The sequence below is a fragment of the Macrotis lagotis genome, chromosome 5 (genome assembly GCF_037893015.1).
Source record: "Macrotis lagotis isolate mMagLag1 chromosome 5, bilby.v1.9.chrom.fasta, whole genome shotgun sequence".
Classification (NCBI taxonomy): domain Eukaryota; kingdom Metazoa; phylum Chordata; class Mammalia; order Peramelemorphia; family Peramelidae; genus Macrotis; species Macrotis lagotis.
This window is the reverse complement of record NC_133662.1, coordinates 173,608,516-173,629,375: the sequence shown is the minus strand read 5'-3', so window position 1 is coordinate 173,629,375 and position 20,860 is coordinate 173,608,516. Positions and strand designations below refer to the sequence as shown.

The 20,860-nt window shown below is 35.5% G+C and overlaps 1 protein-coding gene across 1 annotated transcript in view; it reads right to left on the bottom strand.

Annotated features, from left to right (window-relative positions):
- ARID1B (AT-rich interaction domain 1B) overlaps positions 1-20,860 on the bottom strand; it is a 545,654-nt gene that overhangs the window by 20,670 nt on the left and 504,124 nt on the right. The window contains 6 exon segments of the mRNA XM_074190057.1: positions 1,321-1,493; positions 1,921-2,059; positions 7,473-7,677; positions 11,419-11,628; positions 16,905-17,063; positions 17,822-17,931. Coding sequence (XP_074046158.1) covers positions 1,321-1,493; positions 1,921-2,059; positions 7,473-7,677; positions 11,419-11,628; positions 16,905-17,063; positions 17,822-17,931 — 996 coding nt within the window.

The window sequence follows — 20,860 nt, the reverse complement described above, 5'->3', positions numbered from 1 at the left end:
ATACTTCTTTCTGAATGGTTTAGTTAGTGACATCTAATACATTAGTGCTATGTTATTCTATTTTTTAGACTTGATATGAAGCAGGTCATGATCCAGAAAAGAATATTTAGATGCACTAGAGAAGATCTGATTTAAAGATGCATGGACGGTCTCAGACACTTAATAATTACCTAGCTGTGTGGCCTTGGGCAAGCCACTTAACCCCATTTGCCTTGCAAAAAAAAAAAACCTAAAAAAAAAAAAGATGCATGGAAAGTGCATTTGAAAATCTAATACCCATTCTCAAATTTTTCAGCCTTAAAAAAAAAACTCAGGTCATACCTACAGCCAAGATAGGGTCACAGAAAATCATGACCGAACTTCCTTTGGAAGCATCTTTCTTTTCTTTTTTGGCAAAGCAATGGGTTAAGTGACTTGCCCAAGGTCACACAGCTAGGGAAACATCTTTCTTACATGGAAAACTAGGAAAGTATAGAGTCTTAGATGGCTATACCTTCTCTAGTGTTTACAGTGAAGATTGATGAATAAACAGTAGAAGTATGTGTATATGTGTGATTAAAAAAATTACACAATATAAATGTTTTTAATATGTTTCTGTTATTGCTCAGTTATTTTCAATCACTTCTGACTCTTTGGGACCCCATTTTGGGGTTTTCTTGGCAATGATACTGGAGTGGTTTGCCATTTCCTCCTCTAGCTCATTTGACATATTGAAAGCAAAGTTAAGTGACTTACTTGCCCAGAGTCACACAGCTTGTAAATGCCTGGGGCCAGATTTGAACTCATGAAGAATCTTCCTGATTTAAAGCCCAATGCTCTATCCACTGGACCAGCTCCACTGCTCTCTTTCCATAAACATATAAAATATACATATATATCCACACAGATATGTATATATGTATGAATGTCTGTGAGGTATAAAACATCTTATATAACCTAATATTTATGCATTTCTTGCTTATAATAATACATTGTTTATTGAATATTATTATTTATAATATTATTATAACTATAATATAGACGTGCATATAAAATATTGCAACTATAATACAGATGTGTATGTAAAACATAATTATAATATAGATTTGTATATAAAACATTATAAATATAATACTGATGTGTATATAAACATTTTAACCATGATATAGATGTGTATGTAATGTAGATGTGTATATAAACATATACATATATGTATATTATATATGTGTTCGTATTTTAAACATCTAACATATTTCCTTTGGAGAGACCTGGTGATGGTGTGTGTGATCAGAAGAAAAAAAGGAGGTGACTGTGCCAATGCAGGTGACATTACATCTCTACCTTTTCTCATTCCACCAAAGGGGTCCTTGTTAGGTTCGTAAGGCATCCTTCCCATCATGTCTGGAATGTTCATGCCCTGCTGGTATGGTGCATTTGGGGTCATGGAGTTTCTTTTGGGGAATGAGGACTCACTCACATCTGAGAAAGGGTCATGCACACTGACTGCGCTGTTCCTAGACAGGAGGAGGAAATGAAATTTCAATGACTCAGTAGGAATTACCACCACAAAGCACTGCAATGAATTTTAATTTTAAATATAAATTGAATTTTATACACACACACACACACACACACACACACACACACACGTAAAATCCTTCAGGAGTGAATATATTCACTATAATATACACACACACACACACATATATATATACATACACACATAAAATACATACATATATATAATAATCACTACATATATAAAATCCTATAGGAGTGAATTTTGTAGTTACTGGCCTGCTAAGTCTCTACAGGGTTATACCATGCAAACTGTTTCTCTATGGAGGATATTCTCAGAAAGTAAGTAATAAGCTATGAATAGCTTCATTCTAAACAAGAGTTTAGACAGTAAGGGGACTTGTCTTGTGTATCTTCACATACCTGCCACCTGGCATTGGGGTTATCTGTCCATGAGGCGTGGAGGCTGGTGTGGGTGGCTTTAGATCCCCTGGAACCTCTGCCATGGAGTTACTACCAGTTGACTGTGGAGTCTGTGGACCTTGTAAAGATCCTGAATTAGCTGATGGTTGTACCAAGAAAAAAAAGGAGAGAGATTATCCAATGGAGCAGAAAGCCACAAAAACAAGTAGTGAAATGACTTTATAATAAGCCTAATGACATATCAGTACCTTTACAATCTCTAGGATTTGCCATCATTACAAACTTAGTTATTCCACTTTTGAATGGTATATGAAGAGGTAAAAAATGCTTTTAATCTCCAGACACTGAAATGATAATAGGAACGAGGGCTCTGACTTGAGCTTGCTTTCTCAAGCTCAAGCTTGGAAAAATTTTCCAACTAATTCCCCTCTGCCCAAACTGAAACCAGTGGAAATACAGACTGGTCAACTAAAAAAGTAAAAAAACAAAACACAAAAAAAATACATCAATGTGGTTCTGTTTAATATGGAGCTCTATATTTTACTTTTGGGGAAAATGACTTTAAGGAACTCAAAGTAAGACCATATTGTCAGCCAATGAGTTAGGAGCTAAAAAAGGAAATCATTATTTTAGATAAAAATCTTCAGCAGCATACACATTTATGTCTATTGATCCAAGGACAAAAGCTAGCTACAGACTTGAGGGTGGGGTGGGGATATTGAGGGAGAAGGGTCCAACAAAGTTTATTCATTTCTTCATAGCAACTGTGTGCCTCTATGAACAGAAAGATAAGGTGGGAAGATTCCAGCCAATGAAGAGAGGAAAAAGTTTAATGACTAGTTTTCCATTGTATCTATTATTTAAGGATGACTATTGGGGAGGTATCAAAATTTGGAACAAATATGAAAATGTGTGTATACGTGTGCGTGGGGAAATCCATTGCCAATGCAAGAAAGATGGGGAACCCTTCCAAAATATGGAAGAATAGTAGCAGAAACACCATCACCCTTCTTCTAAGACGTGGCAGAGAAGAAACCTGCATTTTAAATCATTAGGAGCAAATAGCATCCACAACTCCTTGGAAAGATGGCTTTACAAAGCTGTGTAATTTTAGAATGACCCTTATTTACAACTCTTCAAATTTACAGCTAATAAAAAAAGGGAAAAAAAATTCTTCCCCTTTGCCAGTATTTTTCCCCCCCTTCTCCTTCTATGGTCTCTTTTCCCCTTTCAGGAAAGGGGAAAAAAAAATGAATGCAACCTCTTGAAACTCCATTAATAGAGAAGGCTGGCAGGCTCTCTAGGATATCCCTACCTTTTGCCAGAAGCTACAAATGTATACTCTAAAGTAAACAATGGAAAGGTTATTGAAGGTTAAGTACATTCACATACTTCAGACTGAACAGCCAGACTCCACGCTGGGAAGATAATTTACACAGCATGAACCCAGTGCCCTAGTTCTGACTGGGGTTGGGGAAAGGGGGCTGGGGAAAGGAAAGGAGAGCCTGGTGTGTCACAGGTCTACAGTGAATGCAGGTCAATCAGGGGCCATCTTTGTTTATAACCCAGACCCTTTTCTCATTTATCTTCCACTGAGGATTCCCTAGTTGGATCCATGACAGGTTTTGTGACATCACCTGTCAGCTAATAATAGAAATCCAGGCAGCCACCTGCCAGCAAAGATGGATGGGTTTTTGGTTACAGACTCACTAATTGAATGACTGGCTTCTTTACCCCATCCCTGGCTCCTTCTCCCCAAGCCTGGCTTCATGCTACCAAGGCAACCTTAGGAGCCGGTCCTTGGCTCTCTGTTCATTACAACTTTAGCAAAAACTTTTCTACGTTTATTATAATGAGATCCCCATTGGCATCATAAAGACACCACCATATGCCCCTAAAGCCCTTCTTAGGCTTTGTTATCCTTGTCGACTAATTCTCCTTATTTGAAAGCAGTAATCCGAGTCTCACAGTAGGGAAAAACCCACCCAGATGCTCAACAGTGGCCACATTAACGCCTTTTGCTTTTGGGGTCCGAAAAGCATGGGGATGGGCCAACTTTGACTTTGTGGGTTTTCAGTGGCTAACAGAATTCAATTTTAGATCAGCTTAACACCCTTCAATGTAAACACAGAAGAGGCTGGGAATACACTTAGAACAGAGGTGGGGTGGTTTCTGCATTCTTTCAGAAATGACCATTAACTGTATACCCAGAATAATGTTTTAGGGTAGTTTGTTCATTGCCACAAACTTTTTTTCATTTAATAACAATGCATGAGTAACGTGGGGGAAAAACTCATGGTTATCGCTCAAAATGAACCAGGGTGAAAGAAGCTCTACAACAGCTCTAGCATTGGGGGGAAAAAATCAGGAAACTTAGTCCAAAAGGAAAGACTGGATAACACATCTTTTACTTTAGCTGAAAATTAAATCTTTCTAACATAGGAGATCCTGACCAAGTCAATGGGTTCAGAAAACAACTCAAATCCCAGAATGGTAATTAGTTCATTAGTAGAGTGATCAATGAATGACCAAGGAAAGAAAGAAAACAGAGGCATGAGCTCAAGTCCTAGGCTTCTTCACTGGCTCACTGTGTGGTCCCTTGGGTAAAGAATTTTCTACCTCTCTGGGGTTCTTGGTTTGAAACTTCCTTAGCATGAGAAAGTTGGATGAGATAGATGATGGTCTAGATCTCTCATCTTGAATTAAAATTTCATTCATTTATTCATTCAAAAATTTATTAAAAACATCTAAAACAGGTTTCTTATCTGGGATTAAAAAAAAATCATATAAATGAAAAAAAAACCCCCAATGATTTGTTAATGAGACCATCATCATATAGGGCTGGTACTCTTTGTTCTGTCCAAGCAGTTTCTTGAAAGCAGAATTCCCAGCTCAATCCATTTAGCCTGCTTGTGCATTATGTAAGGTGCTTTTCCTCATGTGTATCGACTTAATGGTTAAGACCAGGAACCTTTATGTCTACCTTCCTGTTCCAGAGGGCTCCAGCTCCATTTAGAAGACTAAAAGGGATGGATTATCTTAAGTACACCTGCAATCCTAGCTCTTTTGTGGCGTTAAAACGATAATGTTGCCATAAACTGCAGTTTAAAAAAAAAAAGGGAAAAGAGAAAGGGCTGACTGTTAAGGGAACCGGCCCTATACTTTCTGAAGCATCTATACCTCAGCGGGATTTCTTGTACTAAAGCTGATGCACACTGGGAAAGCCATTCTCCATACACAAGTGCAGACCATTCACTGACACAAGTTCTTTCCTGGCAAATAAAACAAACCTTTAGATCTTTGCAGACATCCCCACTTTGGTCCCTATGTCCTGCTGGGTTTTTATTTTGGAAAAAATAGTTTCAGGGCTGTTCATAGGCAGCTTGTTTTACTCTGTGAACTGAATGTAATGTTGTGGAAAATTTTAAATTAGATTTTGTAGTTTTTAAGGTGTTACATGATGAATAAAGAGTCAGAAATTCTGGGGTCGGGGGTGGGTGAGAGGATGATCTACATTTTCTCAGGGTCTGTTCTTAAAATCCAACATATTGTTACTCCAAATCAAGAGTGGTCCTCAAGATCTCTTGTGGTCCTACCCAAGCTATTAACTTTAGTTGTCAAAATGGCAGCCATAACAACTGTTTGTTTAAAAATAACTAATTGCCTTTTCACCAGATGATTACTTTTCTCTTTTCACTCTTTTTTTTTAAAATGGCTGCCTAAAGTAATGTTTAAAAGTTGCAATGCATAAGAAGATATATTAGAAAAGTATTTCAGACAGTGGGCTACGTCTTCAAAAATGGAACAGCCCAATATCAATGAAATCCTTTGAGACTAGGGATTGTTTAGAATTGGCCAGGGAAGAGAGGGTATGGGGAAAAAATTTAGGAGTGACTCCCACATTGGAGTTGGCACCAATAAAATTCTTAATGGCCAGAAATTGTGAAAAATGTTAAGATATTCTGTCTGAGACAGTTTAAAAACTTGTATTAAGGTCATGTTAGATTGGCAGCCAACCTCTTGTTTTTATTACCCCAGGCAAAACAAATGGAAAGATTATTGGTTTGCTGCAAGTGGTTTGTTAAAGCCAAAAGGGGACCCCCCCCCCACTTAATGTCTTGGTTTATAGTTTTAAAATGTCTCTTTTAAAGAAATTTTCTAACATTACGCACCAATTAGAAGATGCTTCCTTAATGTCATTTGTCAAAACCTGGGACAGCAAAAGACAACAGATCACAAAGTACTAATGAAAAGATGGAAGTATCTAAAAATGACACTACCACTACAAGTTACAAGTATGTGAGTGTCAACTTCTATTATTGTAGTGCCTCTCTTCTAAGGATCTCAAATGACTTTACTTTGATCATAGGCAATACACTGATGAAATCTTTTAACTTAAGGGAAGTGACAAGTGTCATTATGCCTATTTTGCAAATGAGAAAACTGAGGCCCAAGTCAGATGAGATGGCCAGGCCAAATTTACTGGCAGAATTAGGAATGATACCCAGAATGCCTGAAACTCAGGTCAATGATTATGCTGTGTAAAACCCAAACCAAACCAGACCAATCACAAAAACAATAAAATGATTTTATGGCATTTCCAGGGCAGTGCACTAAATTCTTTAAAATTGCTTCTTTGCTATGCTTTAAAAAATGAAATGTTGCACTGATGAGTTTGGGACCATCAGTCTGGGTCCACTTTTTCAGTTTGCCAAGGAAGACAATGAAAGTGTCAGCAGACTTCTTCATCACAACCTTGTGATTTAATTTCCCAGATACTGAAATTCTACAGGTGATCCAAAAGAGAAAAATATTAAAGCAAGTTAATGAGATCTTTAAGTGAGCCTATGAGAACCAAGATGCCATCACTTATTTTACAGAGAAATTTTGAGGGAATACTCCAAAAAATGAGGGTAGGGAGTGAAGGAATAAGAGTCACAGAATTTATTAAACTGAAACTCCAAAGTATATGGCATTAAACTGTGAACTACTCCCAGATTAAAAATTCTTAGCCTCTTTTCAAATTCATATAGGAGGGAGGTGAGGAGGCACTAAATCCCTATATAAAGATCCATGAAAACAGTATATTGGCTAAGAAAACAATCTGTCAAACCTCATCTATGTTTCACTGTACTTTGGGGTTTTTTTGGTTAAAAATTTCTCATTAACATTTTAATCTGAATGGGATTAGTGGGCATCAGATAATAATTCCAGGTGTGTGTTTGGCCTCTCTGCTATTATTTCCTCAAGATTAAGATGAAACTAAAAACAAAATAAACCAAAAAAAAAATCATATTCCTAAAATCTAAGTATACTACCCCTGAATCACAACTGATAAAAACTATGAGACAATGTATTCACTTCATTTTTTCATCTTGTTTATTGTAATACACACTTGCCAAAGGTAGAGAGCATGTCTTTTTTTTTTTTGGTGGGGGCGAGTTATGGCAACTAATACGTTCTGGGTGCTTCATTATGGATTTAGTGGTGGCCCTCAACTCTACTTGCTGTATCTTTATTCCTATCCAAATAACAGCAGTTCTTCGACTTACCAGGAGATGGCGGTTGAATCTTAGCTTGCTTCTTAGTATCTCCAGTGCTGAAGACTTCGGGAGGGGGCTCCTCCCCTCTTTCAATCTTACACTCAAAGGCAAACAGGTACTGAATATACTGCTTTTTCAGGGAGCTGGCTGCACTGCTAGAAGTACCCACGTTCAGGTTGGTGGCCAGCTCACGCCACTTTTTGTTTTTATTAACCTAGGCAAAATAAATGGCGAGATTATTGGTTTGCAGCAAAATGGCTTGTTTAGAGCCAGGAGACCCCCCCCCCCCCAAAAAAAGCACTTAATGTCTTGGTTTACTTTTTTTTTATTTGCCTCTTTTAACTAATGCTCATTACTCCTACTCAGTAGTGCATAGACAGCATTTACAGTTATAAAACCATTAAGGAACCTGCTGATAGCTACATAAAAAGCTTTGCTTGTTGAGTCTTCTGCCTGGTGCTTCTTCTAATGCTCTGCACTCAACCAGGGCTTGTGCCGCTCCTAGCAAGTAATTTATCTCTGAACAAATGTATGCTCTCACTCACACCCCCGCCCTCTTCTAATTAAAAAAAAAAGTTCTAAAAACTAATTTAAAAAAGCAATAACAGCAGCACTATTCTGCAATTTAAGCGTTTGAACATTGATATGAAAAACCAGTGTTTCCTCCCAAATAGCCAGCCATGAGCTGCCAGGATGAGCCTATAATACCTGGCTCAAGTCCTCCCACTCGAGGCTTTCTTGGGAGATTGATCAATGCCTTTACCAAAGACAAGATACAACAGAAATTGGGCCCCTTTACTAAATTACTGTCACTTTAAGACCCAGTGACATCATTTAATACCCTGAGTTGGGGTTCTATTAAAACTGCCAGCTGAACTGTGGTTGGTGGGCACAATTTATGCTTGTGAAGGCAATTGCTGCTCTACCCCTCATCATGTGGAACCAAGGAACAGTGTGCTTCTCCTTTTAAATTTAGGCCAAAGTGAAATATAATTGTAAGGAAAAGCATGATTAAAAAAAATTCAGATAATATTTTAACCTTTTAGCTACCTCCAGGGAACAGAGTTATGAAAGGTTATTCAAATGAATAAATAAAACATGAGGATTTGCAGATAACTTGGATACTATCTGGCCTTTTGATATACCTGTTATCCCCACTAGTGTTTAAAGGGTTAAGGAAACAGTTTTTCATAAAATATTAAATTTTAGGATCCAAACCTTGACACAAAGCTCTTTATACCCATTTACTTAGCTCTAAGTGGCGCATAATGAACAAACCACATAATGCTCACAGAAATGCTCAATGTCTAAATGGCCAGTATTTTGGCATTTAAAACAAGGCTACAAACAGCAGGCCTGTGGATTGCCTCAGAAATGGTAAACAGAACGCTGCTTGGGACACCCTGAAATGCAAAGCTGTGAACTGATAAATATGCAGCACCTGCTCCCAACCATATCCGATGGCCCACTAGGTAGGGATCATGCCAGGAGGAGGGCAGTGCCAGCCCAGCTCTCCACCACTGTGCCATCCAGCTACATTCAAATAAGCCTCATTAGCTCAGCCAGCAAGGACTCCCCTTTGTAGATTTCAGCTGGTTGCAGACACTGTTGAAATGGCTGGGGTGAGGTGTTCCAAGAATTTCTACATTTATTTATGGACATATCCTATTGTTTCTCTAATCCATAGATGTACTTTAGAGATCTCAAGAGAATGTAGCTTAAGAATCGAGGTGGGGAAATGGAGAGAGGAAAAGAAGTTCCTGAGAGGGCCTTAAGTTATTTTTTTTTTTAATTTAAGCTTTCATGACTAAAATGCAACTCATCATTTCACTTACGCCTAAATGATAATGACCTGAAGATTCTTAAAACTTTAAATACTATATTCCTCAGTTCAAATACTGATTCCAGAAGTTATTTTGAAAGCAATTAAGTATTTAAAAGTCATAAAGATAAATGACAAAAAAAAAAATCAGAGTTCTTGCAATCTTAACTTTCATATATTTATTTTCCTTATTTTGCCTCTGCTGGATCTCTGGTGGCTTTACCTAGAGAACTTTCATGTAATGGTACTTCAAGGATCTCTCTCTTAAAAAATATTTTTTCTAAGAAAATAAATAAAATTTCTTCTATTTTTGTTTCTATCAATAGTATAAATCATATTAGTAGGATCCAAGTAGAGGTATTAGTTTTGATAGATGCCCCTTATTCATGCCTTACATCTAGTAGTTACCAAGGTGTACCAATTAATTCCTCCTTCAAGATGCATTTTACACACATCTATTCCTCTTCATTTGCCTAGATTACTATAATACTTTAAAAACTACCATTTATGACCTCAGGTTCCCTTGAATCAATATTCACTTCAGTGTTGTCAGATTGATCATTATATTGATTTAAAAAAGGGGGGGAAGGGCAGCTAGATGGCCTAGTGGATAGAGTCCTGGAGTCAGAAAACTCCTTTTTCTGAGTTCAAATCTGGTTGCTGACACTTAATTAGCTATGTGACCCTGGGTAAATCACTTTCCTCATCTCTAAAATGAAACGGAGAAGGAAATGGCAAACTACTTCTACATCTTTGCCAAGAAAATCCGAAGTGGGTTATGAAGAGTTAGAAACAAGTGAACCAATCTGAATAACATCTCATTAAAAATCTTTAGTCATTCTACCTTTCTTATTTTATCAGATTTAAACTCCTTTGGCCTGCCTTAAATAGCTGCATAAAAACTAGCTTGTCCTTTTTCTGCAATGTATTCTTCAAACATTCTTCAATGGATAGGTTGGTCTCACCTTTCTATAAAAATGCCATGATCATAGTTATAAATATAGAGCCTATATCAGATTGTTTTCTACTGGGAAAGTGGGGAGGGAAGGGAGAGAGAAAAATGTAGAACTCAAAAACCTTGCAAAAAAAAAAAAAATGATTGGTAAAAATCACTGTTGCATATAGTTGGAAAAAAACAAATAAATGAAAATGCTAAAAAACCCCACTAAAACTAACATTTCTCTTTAGTTGGGTCAGCATCCTCTCAAAAAGGTCATGCTCATTCCCATTTCATGTCTTTGCAAATTAGCTATATGAGTCATACATAAGGTATCCCAAAACTCTTTAGGGTACTTTATAATTTACCATTTGCATTGACACTTGAGATATTTTGTTTTGGGTTCTTTTTTTAATATAGATGAACAATGAAGCAATTGGAAAATCATAGAATCTCAGAATTAAGAGGCTGAGAAGACCATCTAGTCTAAATTCGGTATAAATCTGTATAGTAGGCCCCTCTATAATCTAAAAAGTGGTTGGCTGAATTTTACTTGAAACGCTCTCACTTTGGAGAAACTCAATTTCTCACTAGAAACTCCTGGATAGCTGGCTCTAATGGTTAGAAAGTTTGAAAATGAATTGGCATCTGTCTTCTATCTGCTGGGTTCCCCCCATTTTGTTCTATATAAAAAGAAAAAGTCTTGATATTCCATATGATGAATTAGGCTAATTTCAAGTCATTTCTGAGGTTCCCAGAGGGCATGGTCTCTCTCCTTTGGACATGCATGACCAGAGTACTCTGCCTGACTAGTCATCAAATCTCTCTTTTGATATCATGACTCTCGATATAGTTAAAATGGTATTTATTTTTTTTTTTTGGTTTCCTTGGATATTGTGAATTTAGTAAAATTGTCATGCACAAAGAAACCCAGTTTGTTTTTGAACAAAATCTCTAGCCCATCCTTAGACTTGTGAAGCTGAATTGTTTTAATTCAATTGAAAGACTATATAGTTAAATGTTATCTTTTTTTTAAAAGGGGCCATCCATTAAGCTAAGCCTGTTGAAATATTTGGATCCTGTCATCCAATAGCCTTCATCCCTTCTAGCTCAATGTCAATTGATTTGATAAAATTACAGGGGACACAAAAGCTGAGAGTGTAAATCTAAAACTCAGTACTTTAATCTCTCCTTACCTGTGCCAAGCCTCCAATCTCTTTGACGCAGACATAGAGTCTGAACAGGTCCAGGGGCTTTTTGCCCACTGCTGGCAGACTGGCCACAGGTGAGCCTCGCTCTTCCATGAAGGTCAGGTATCTGTCCACCCACAGCTTGCGCTCGGGCTCGTTCCCCAGCTCATACACTCTTGTGATCTTCTCCCCAGTAGTTGTAGACGAACTTGATTTCTAAAGCACAGAGAGTGCAATTGGAGGTGGGGTGAAAGCAGGAGGAGGGAAAAGGGAAGAGTAAGAGAAAAGTAAGGAACTCACAACATAAAGAAGAAGAAGAAGATATAAAACAAACTACTGCTATCACACAACAGTTAGGAATGAAGGCTACTAGTTCAGGCACAAACAGTACATTCTCTTAAGAATTTATTTGATTTAAAGGGCCCAAACTCCCCTTTTTAAAGAAATGAATAATTTTATCTCATTGAGACAAAAGCGTTGAATCCCAGAAGGCAAGTTTTTGATAATGCTTCATGTCATTTTTTGAATAAATGGAAAAAAAATTTCCTTCCTATCAATTCAAATTTGTGATTTACTCCAAATAAAACAAACTTTTGGGTTCTCTTTTTCTTCCTCTCAACCAAAATAGCATTACTTCACTCAATGGGGTGATAGGATAGGACTAGGATAATTTTTTTTTATCTTATCCCATCTTCTCTTTCTAAGACATTTAATGTTTAATTTCCTCTGTTAACTATAAATTATCTATCTATATCTTGTCTGCACAAAATTGTTTTCATGTTTGTCTTCCCCCATTATTGTGAGCTGCTTATAATAGGAACTGTCTTTTGTCTTTTTTTGATATTCCCACTGCTGACCATTGTCAAGATGAGAATGAGTAAACTCTGGTTGTAGGGATGTCTTTGTATTAGCAGAGGGGGGGAAAATAAAGCCAATATATAGTTTTCTTTGAAAAACTGGATATGCAATCTGGAAATTTAGTTGAGAAATTTGACAAAGATTTGGTTCTGAGAACCACAAGACTTACTGCTTACTACAGGCTTTTCTTATTTCCTCTATTTGAGGGCAATATTGCTTGTGCCATCTATCTTACAGGTTTGTCATGAGGAAAATACTTTGTAAACCTCAAGATCTTTATAAATGTGCATTGTTATTGGACTATTTTGCTAATAATCATTTTCTCTTAGATTTAAAAACATTTTTTCCCTAAAAATATCATGCTTTAGCAATTGCACATATAGAAGATCACATTAAAATGAAGACTGAATGGTTTCATTATTATTAGAGTGAGGCATTTCTACTCTCTTCAAATATCTAATTCGTACCAATGATAGTTGGTATTCTATGCTATCCAATTTTGAAAGTAAAATGTCAAAAGGGCATTTTGGGTCAATCTGAGTCTGCACAAATGGACTACACAATCTACACAAGGAAAATGATTGACTTTTTTTGTGTTGGTGCAATTAAGACCCTGGTATCTGGCCTGCTAGTTCAGATAGCTAATACACAAGTTCTTTTGAATTGTTATCCAAGTGTAACAACAGAAGATTTAAAATGTAACTTTTTAACAGTCACTGTTTTAAAATAAACACTAGCTAACACAGCTCCACTGTCTTTCAGATTGTTAAACATTTTATTGGAATTTAGGAATATATTGTCATTTCTCTTTAAAAAAACAAAAGTCTAAAGTTAGGCGATACTTTGGGATGAACACACCTCAGTGAAAGGTGGGCTTTGTCACAGGAATCCAAGTATGTTGCCAAATAGGAAATTAAACTTCTAATAAAAGAGGATGCTTTTCATCTCTAATTAACTTATTAACCAATTAAGGAGGTTTTTTTTTAATTGCTCAATCAGTAGAATTATAAATGTTTAAGCAGAAAAAGTCATTTAATAAAAAGGTGCTAAATTGTTAGAAGTATAGAAAAAATGTGGGTTGCATTATAGGTCAATTGAAATAAAACAATCTTGCTCTTAAAATTTGTCATTGGGAGTGAAAATGCAACTGAATTTAAACTTCAGGGATGCACAACTATTTTAGTTGGAAAACTTTAGTTATATGTGTTACCTGCCCTTTTTTCTTTTCTACTTTGGAGAATGGTACCTACCTTCCATACCCTCAAAATTTTTTTAGGTCCCTGTTATATGTTGGTGTAAGTATAAGAGAGAACACAGATTTCTATATACCTTTCCATACTATTTATCTAAAGGTATATTTAAAAAGGTAAATTCGTGATAATAATCCAGTATCACTCCAGAAAAGAAATTGATTTTGAGAATTCTAGATCAGTAATGTCAAACTGAAATAGAAAAATTTCCTTGTGTTTGACTTCTGTTTTGGATCATTCCAACTGAGAGTCTATGTTTTCAAAATCTTGATAAAGCATTAGGAAAGCAATGAACTAAAAGTGTTGAGCTATGGGCCATCCAAACAGCCTTACTAACATATATATATACATATATATATATATATATATATATATATATATATCATATATTTTCCATAGTATACTATTAAATTTAGGACTTAGCTCCTCTAATGTCCAACTAGGGGGTGTGATATTTTTAAGGCAATGATAAACAAAGTATGTAACATCTAATTCTATGGATAAAGTATGATTCTGAAATAAAAGGCTCAGGTCATTGAATATAAGACAAGAAATTCTGAAGCTTTAAGTTTTAAGCTTGGCTCTTCTTTATCCCTTACACAAGGCTTGCCATGTAAACCTTGTGGAAATAAAATGTTTTTTCCTTATGAAACAGAAATTTGCCACAAAGATGTAGATTTCCATTAGGCAAATGCTATGGCTTTTTTAAAAAAATTTTAATTCTTGCAAAGTACTTCCATGGTACCATTATAAAAATATTTTTGTATTCTAAATTATTTAGTTTAGGCTGAAAATCTATGTGAAATGATGCTTACTGAAGTACAGCTGAAAATAGAATTAAAAATATTTGGTCTTAATTTATCAGTGTGTCTATTTGAAAGAGGATGTTGCTCAGATAACATGAATGGCTGAAGCCTATAAAGAGATAATATTCTGTAAATAGCTATAATGCATCTGTTGACACCTCTAAATCTGCTTATTTAACTGACTAGTAACTACACTAATTAAGGATTCAGCATACTAAAAAAACACATACCATTACAAAAACATCAGTTTGGGGAAGCACAGAGCAAATCCAAGTCATAATTTACCAGGTTCAACATAGACCTTTTTGGTGCTAGGATCTGAATTGTGTCATAAATAAAATATATTATATCTTCTAGGCTGGGGAGAGCAAATTAGATTATTTGGTTTTTGGTGTGTGTGCATGTATTTGTGTGTATGCATGTATGTAAAACTTTCATGTTTAGAATCTGATTAATTATGTAATATTGCATTAAACATTTTGACACTTGTTACATTTTCAGTCTTTCATTTAGATTAAGAGGTATTGGAGACAAGAGATGCTGGTCAAACTCTGCAGCTGAAAAACTAATGAACTGCATATATTTGCAATTATTTGATAATAAAGAAAATTCTGTGCATTTCATTTATAATCTACTTTGGTACTCTTTTTAAATTAACATCTCATTCAAAACAGTGTCATTTTGTGAGTTCACAGTACTCTCTCACTTGTTTTCACTATGAGCATTGCTTCTCGGGTTTTTTTATCTACCACTAGGGCCAAAGTTTTATAAACTGATAATTTGTGGCATGGATGTAAATAATAGGTAAATGTGCTTTGAAAAAAATAAAAAGAAAGCACTCTATAAATACAGGATCAAGCAATTGTTTAGTATTCTTAGACTTCAGGATAAAATTGTGTGTTCTTAATTTATTTTCATTATACAAGAATACTATAAATATTCAGTAATAGTACATTACATTTATTATTTAGGGAGAATTGGTTAATATTGAATACATAGATCTATCTATGCATATTCTATTAGTTGTTTGGTCTATAAGGCAATTATCTTGTATTTTTTGATTTTATATGTTGGGTCAATTTCTTAAAAAGCATAAATTTCATTTGAAAGTTAGTTTTATTGATTCTAATATAGTTATAGATATATACATCATTATTTCTATCTATATATATATGAATATATGTAAGATAGGAAATACACAACACAATGTTAGTGCCTTCTGAGACTCAAAGCAAATAACACAAAGACATCAAAATTAAGGAGGTGCACTCTTCATTAGTTTTCCCTAGGAAGTTTAAAGACCATTTTCCCTCTTGTTTGGGAAACCAAACATGACTCTGTGGACAAGGTGACCAAGAATGTGGCCATCTCCTTCCTCTTATAAAGGAAAATGGTGGTTACACTGAAAATTCACGTGAATTCTATAAACATTTTCTGGAACAATCAACTCCTTTAACCTTCAACTCTGTTTAATTCAGTTAATGGGATAATTAATAGCAGCCTCCATTCTGAGTTTTGACTAGATTGCCAGGATCTACTGTAAGACTCTTCATCACCTCCAAGTTGCTCTTCTTGAGCTTTGCTCTTCATACAAAAATTAGGGTATTAATTAAGACTTCTTCATAGAGTAATTGCATGTTAAAGTTTTTTTTTAGTGCCTTTTATTCTTCACATGAATATAAAATAAAGTGTTATAACAGAACTGTTATTCTTTTAGAAAGGGCACAAAATTAATTTTTCTATTGAAGAACAAGTCCTAGACCCACCTATGGCCAAATGAATATTTAAACTAAATTAAAAAAAATTCCCTTAAACTTACATTAACATTTACGTTCTTTGTATTTTATCTGGCAACCACTGCTTAATTTCAAGGGTATTTGCATTGCTGTGCAGGATACAAATTTTTCTACCTAACCAGATTCTAATGTATATAAACATTATTCATTTAAAAAGTAGCATTCTAAAAATACACATGCATTAACTTTTCCCCAGCCTTTTTGTTCATTTCAGACAAATGGATTGAAACAATGCACCAACTGATATTATGCTAAACTGTGCCCCAAGATTGTAATATTTGCATTTTCAGATAGGCAATTTGGAAATAAGATGTTTCAGAGGCTGAACTGCCCATAAAAGACTTGGTTCAGATGCCGAGCTTATAATTTACACCATGGCTGCTGTTAGTTCTCCTATAATGGAAGAAACACCTCATTTTAAAAACCTTCTTCTAAGTGCACAATGAACTGAACATTGAATGAAGTCACTTGTGTGAAGGAGTTTGGACCCAGTAACAAAAATGGTTCTCCTTATAAATACATTTAGCATGCTTTGTACAGAAGTGAAATCATGAAAAGAATGCTTGCCTCCTTATGACAACTACTTAAAACTAGCAGAATTCAAACTTCTAGGATGCACATAAACTTATTCGTTTATTAACAATATATTATAATAAATATAATTCTTTCATGGATAAATACTGTAAATTTTAAAAAATAAAACAAACAAACAAGCAAGCATTAAAATAGAATTAATTACCAAAAATCCCCAAAAAACCAAAACAAAAACCAGAGCCACTTACAGGGCTTGATGGAGTCTTTGGCCAGCCTGGGCTGCTAATGCTATCACTTTCATCTCCATGAAATGAGGAGATGCTAGCAGAGCTTGGGGACATTGGGGAAGGGACTGGCAGGTTGCCTGGGGTTGGGGGCTGAGAAATACCCTGAGAGCTGTAGCTATCCTGTGGTAGAGGAATAAAAAAAAAAATATGACAAAGGCAGGGCAAACTTTATTTAAAATAACAAAAAAGTACATCCAGTAAAACAGACTGACCAATTTTTTATATATAATATGTATATAATATATATATATATATATATAAAGAGAGACATATACAGACACAAGACACATACACATAAATATATAAAGGTATTAAAACAACATTCTCAAATTAGTAAAACTTGGTAAGTTTGCTGGATGCTTGGATAAGGTCCACTAAGCCACCATGCTTATGTCAAGCTAACATGAAAATGCTAAGCATGGGTTTCCCCTTATGAAAGAAAGAAAAAAAAAGCTGTTCACCTTATTTGTCAAATAAGGTGGGAAAGCAAAATATTAAGTATGTTGTTGTTGCTGAGGCGGCCAAAACAGGAAGCTATAAAACTAAAGGCAGAGAAAAATGGCTGCAAGTTGGAAAACCAGGCAAGACCCCTTCTTTCCCCCATCCCCAAACTTCCAAATGTTTCTTCCTCTGGTTTGCTCCTTATTCCCTCCACCCCCATGTTAAATGCCATAAGAACTAGTAACTTTCAGATCCACACCATGGGAAAAAAAAAGTAGAAAACAAATAAGGATGCACACGAATGGGAAAAAACATGCAGGAGAGAAAGAAAAGAAAAGGAAACAAAAAGGGGTAGGCCAGACCCAGAGAAGAAAGGACAACATGGCAGCCTCCTGCTCGGCCAAACCAACAACACGTGCATCAGAGGAAGGAAATACCTTTGACTTGCTCTCAGTCTGGGGAGTGCCTTCTTCTTTACCATCTGTTTTGAGAGGCACGGGCAATTTGGACTCACCAGGTGACATCATATCTGCAAGACCCATAGATGCTAATCGAAAACAGGAAAAAAAGTTTAGGATTATACATATGGTTTGCCAGCGCTGCCTGTTAAATGTGTGCTGTGAAGGGAAGTGTGGGCCATGCAATTTTCCTTTGAAAAAATAAAAAAAATATGTAACTTTAGAAAACACAACTCCTTGAAATGAAAACAGTACTATATTTTAGCAGTCCTTTAATAGATGAGAATAAGTTATTGTCTTTGCATGTGAAAGATCAAATTATATTTATCCATCTATTGTATCAATCTATCTACTATCTATCTCTCTCTTCTTTCACTGCAGTAACAACAGAAAGAGCTGACAAACATACTAAACTAAGATTTTCTTCTATGAAACTTTAAAAAAATTAGTAAAATACTCGAGAGAACATGGATATCATAGACTTGGAGAATGGAAGATTTTAACTTGAACACCCAAAATCAACTCTGAAAGACTAAAGGACTAAAGAACTTTGATCAGCATAATAACTGACCACAATCCCAGAGGACTAACGATGAAATTATGCTACCTACCTCCTGATAGTGAAGGACTCAGAGTGAAATGTGAGACATGCTTTTTTTTTTGAGACATGGCTTTTGCTTGACTATGTTTGTAATAGGTTTTTTAATTATTATTTTGTTTATTATTTGTTCTCAATTGGTGGAGGGGGGAGATTGAAGTGGGAGGAAATAAAAGTGGTTATTTGCTGCTTTGAAAAAAAAATATAATTTAGTAAAATGAACTACTGATGTATCATATTCCATAATAATTCAACTTATATATTGCTGTATGCATGATTTTGATTATAATTAAGGAATAAAAGCAAATGATATTTTTAAAGGAAAATATGTTCTTTTGCAACATACTCTAATTTGGTACCTTGGCTTACTACTACTCTACAGTTTCCAAGAGACCAATGACATAGGCCCATACTCAGACTAATAAAAGGTTCAACATACAAAATACATTTTATAGGCAACCTCTACCAATATCAAGGTAACGGAACTCACTAATATCGATCTAGAGTCTAGACTTTACCATTTCATGGATGGAATTTATTCCCCTTAGAACTGTTCGTTACTGACAGTTAAGATGCAAATACAAAGTGATATTTCTGGGTTAAAATGTGGGTTTATTATGTTATATTCTGTACAAAGAAAAAGTAGGACTAAACAGTAAAGCAGTACAGCTATCTGGGGAATAACACCTGGTTCCCTGTAGCACCCCACTGTAAAAACCAGATGGACAAAACTGGGTTGCTACTGATACTACATAGGAAACTACCTAACCAGATGTGTGAAAGGGGAGAGTAAGAATGAGGAAGATATGAGAATAATAAGAGGAAAGGAGGTATAGGGATGAAACTTATAATTGGCTGAAATCAGAAAAAAAACGCAAGTCAAAAACATAAGTGTGAACACACAGGACCCTTTTTATATTCTGTAAAAGGCAAGGCTGGTCCTAACCAGGTAATACACATATAGTATAATACACCAACAAGGAAAGAGAAAAATAGAAAAAAACAAAAAACAAAAAACAGAAACAACCCCCCCAACCCCAACAAACTTTAAACTACTTCACAGATTGCCCACTACAAAATGATTATTGCACATATTCATGTATTACTATGTTTTAGAAAATAATTAGTTTTAATTACAGCAGTGAGAGAGTGAGCAGGACTCTGGTGAATAAGTTGGCAAGCTTTCTGGTGTTAATTTGCTAATATCTTTAGCATCACTGCAGGTTGAGACCATAGGTCTGCCAACAAACCTACCCATCCACGTGCCATGAGAGTTTACAACGGCATGTTCAATATTCAGCTCTGAACAGCCTATATTTTCCAGGGCTAGGCGGGCTTCTTTTTCAAAGCCCATTTGCAGCCCAGTCAGTCCTTAAAGTCATCACAACACACACAAATCATAATTGAGATATTTTTCTTTTTTTCCCCCCTCCAAATTACTTTCAATACTTAGACTTTAAGAACTGGAACAAAAAGCTTTTTCAAGTGATGCAGCTGCAGAGAAAAATCTATTGGGATCAGCTAAAAATGCTGTTATTTTTGTGAATGTGTGTGAAACCTCAAAAAAGCAGCTGAGTGATATTACACCAAGAAGCCTGGCCTGTTCTGAGCAGTGGATCGCTTTTGTGCATTTTTATCCTTCGGAAACTATCTCGGGGGGAGGGGGGGGGGGGGCTAGCAGGATATGAATTAGTTAAGTCTGTACATTAAAGAAACACCCTTTCTTGCAGGAGAAAGAAAAAAAAGGCAAGGGTGACTATGCAGGATGAGAGGCTTATGTCCAAGTGTACTGTAAAAATGGTCTTGCTACTTATTCAGTGAATGGAAATAATATAAAAGGCAGTAAATTTAATTCCAGACTTTTATAGGGTAGTAAGGTCATGAAGGCATTCCTTCTACAAGTTCAGTTTTTCTCAGGTTATAACCTAATTCTTTCAACAGCAACCTATTATAAAACTTGAAACATGTCAGCATTTGCCATATATTATGTCTACATATTAAATTATACTGACATAAAAATAATTAAAATAAACATAGATTGATTAATTTTAAAACATCTACTTTGGTTTGAGTTTTCCCAAGTTTTCTTTGCCTTTTACTATGATTATAACATTAACAGGTTAAAAAAACAGAGAACTACTAAAGTAGCCCCAATTTCTTATTTTGAGAAAAATGGAGTAAAGTACAGTTTAATTTTGAGTAATGTGTCATAATTAGTATACCTGTATGGAGATGTAAATTGTATTTTTGTGAAATGATCTTTCCTTATGGTGGATTCCATAAGTGCTTTCTACTGAAATGCTTCTTCATGACTTTTTACCAGAATTCTCAATGAATCACTGCAAACATCCTTAAGGTTCCTAGGGCAATGGCACTCCAGGGAAGCTGTTTTTCCCCTTTCCCAGAAGAGAAAGACCACC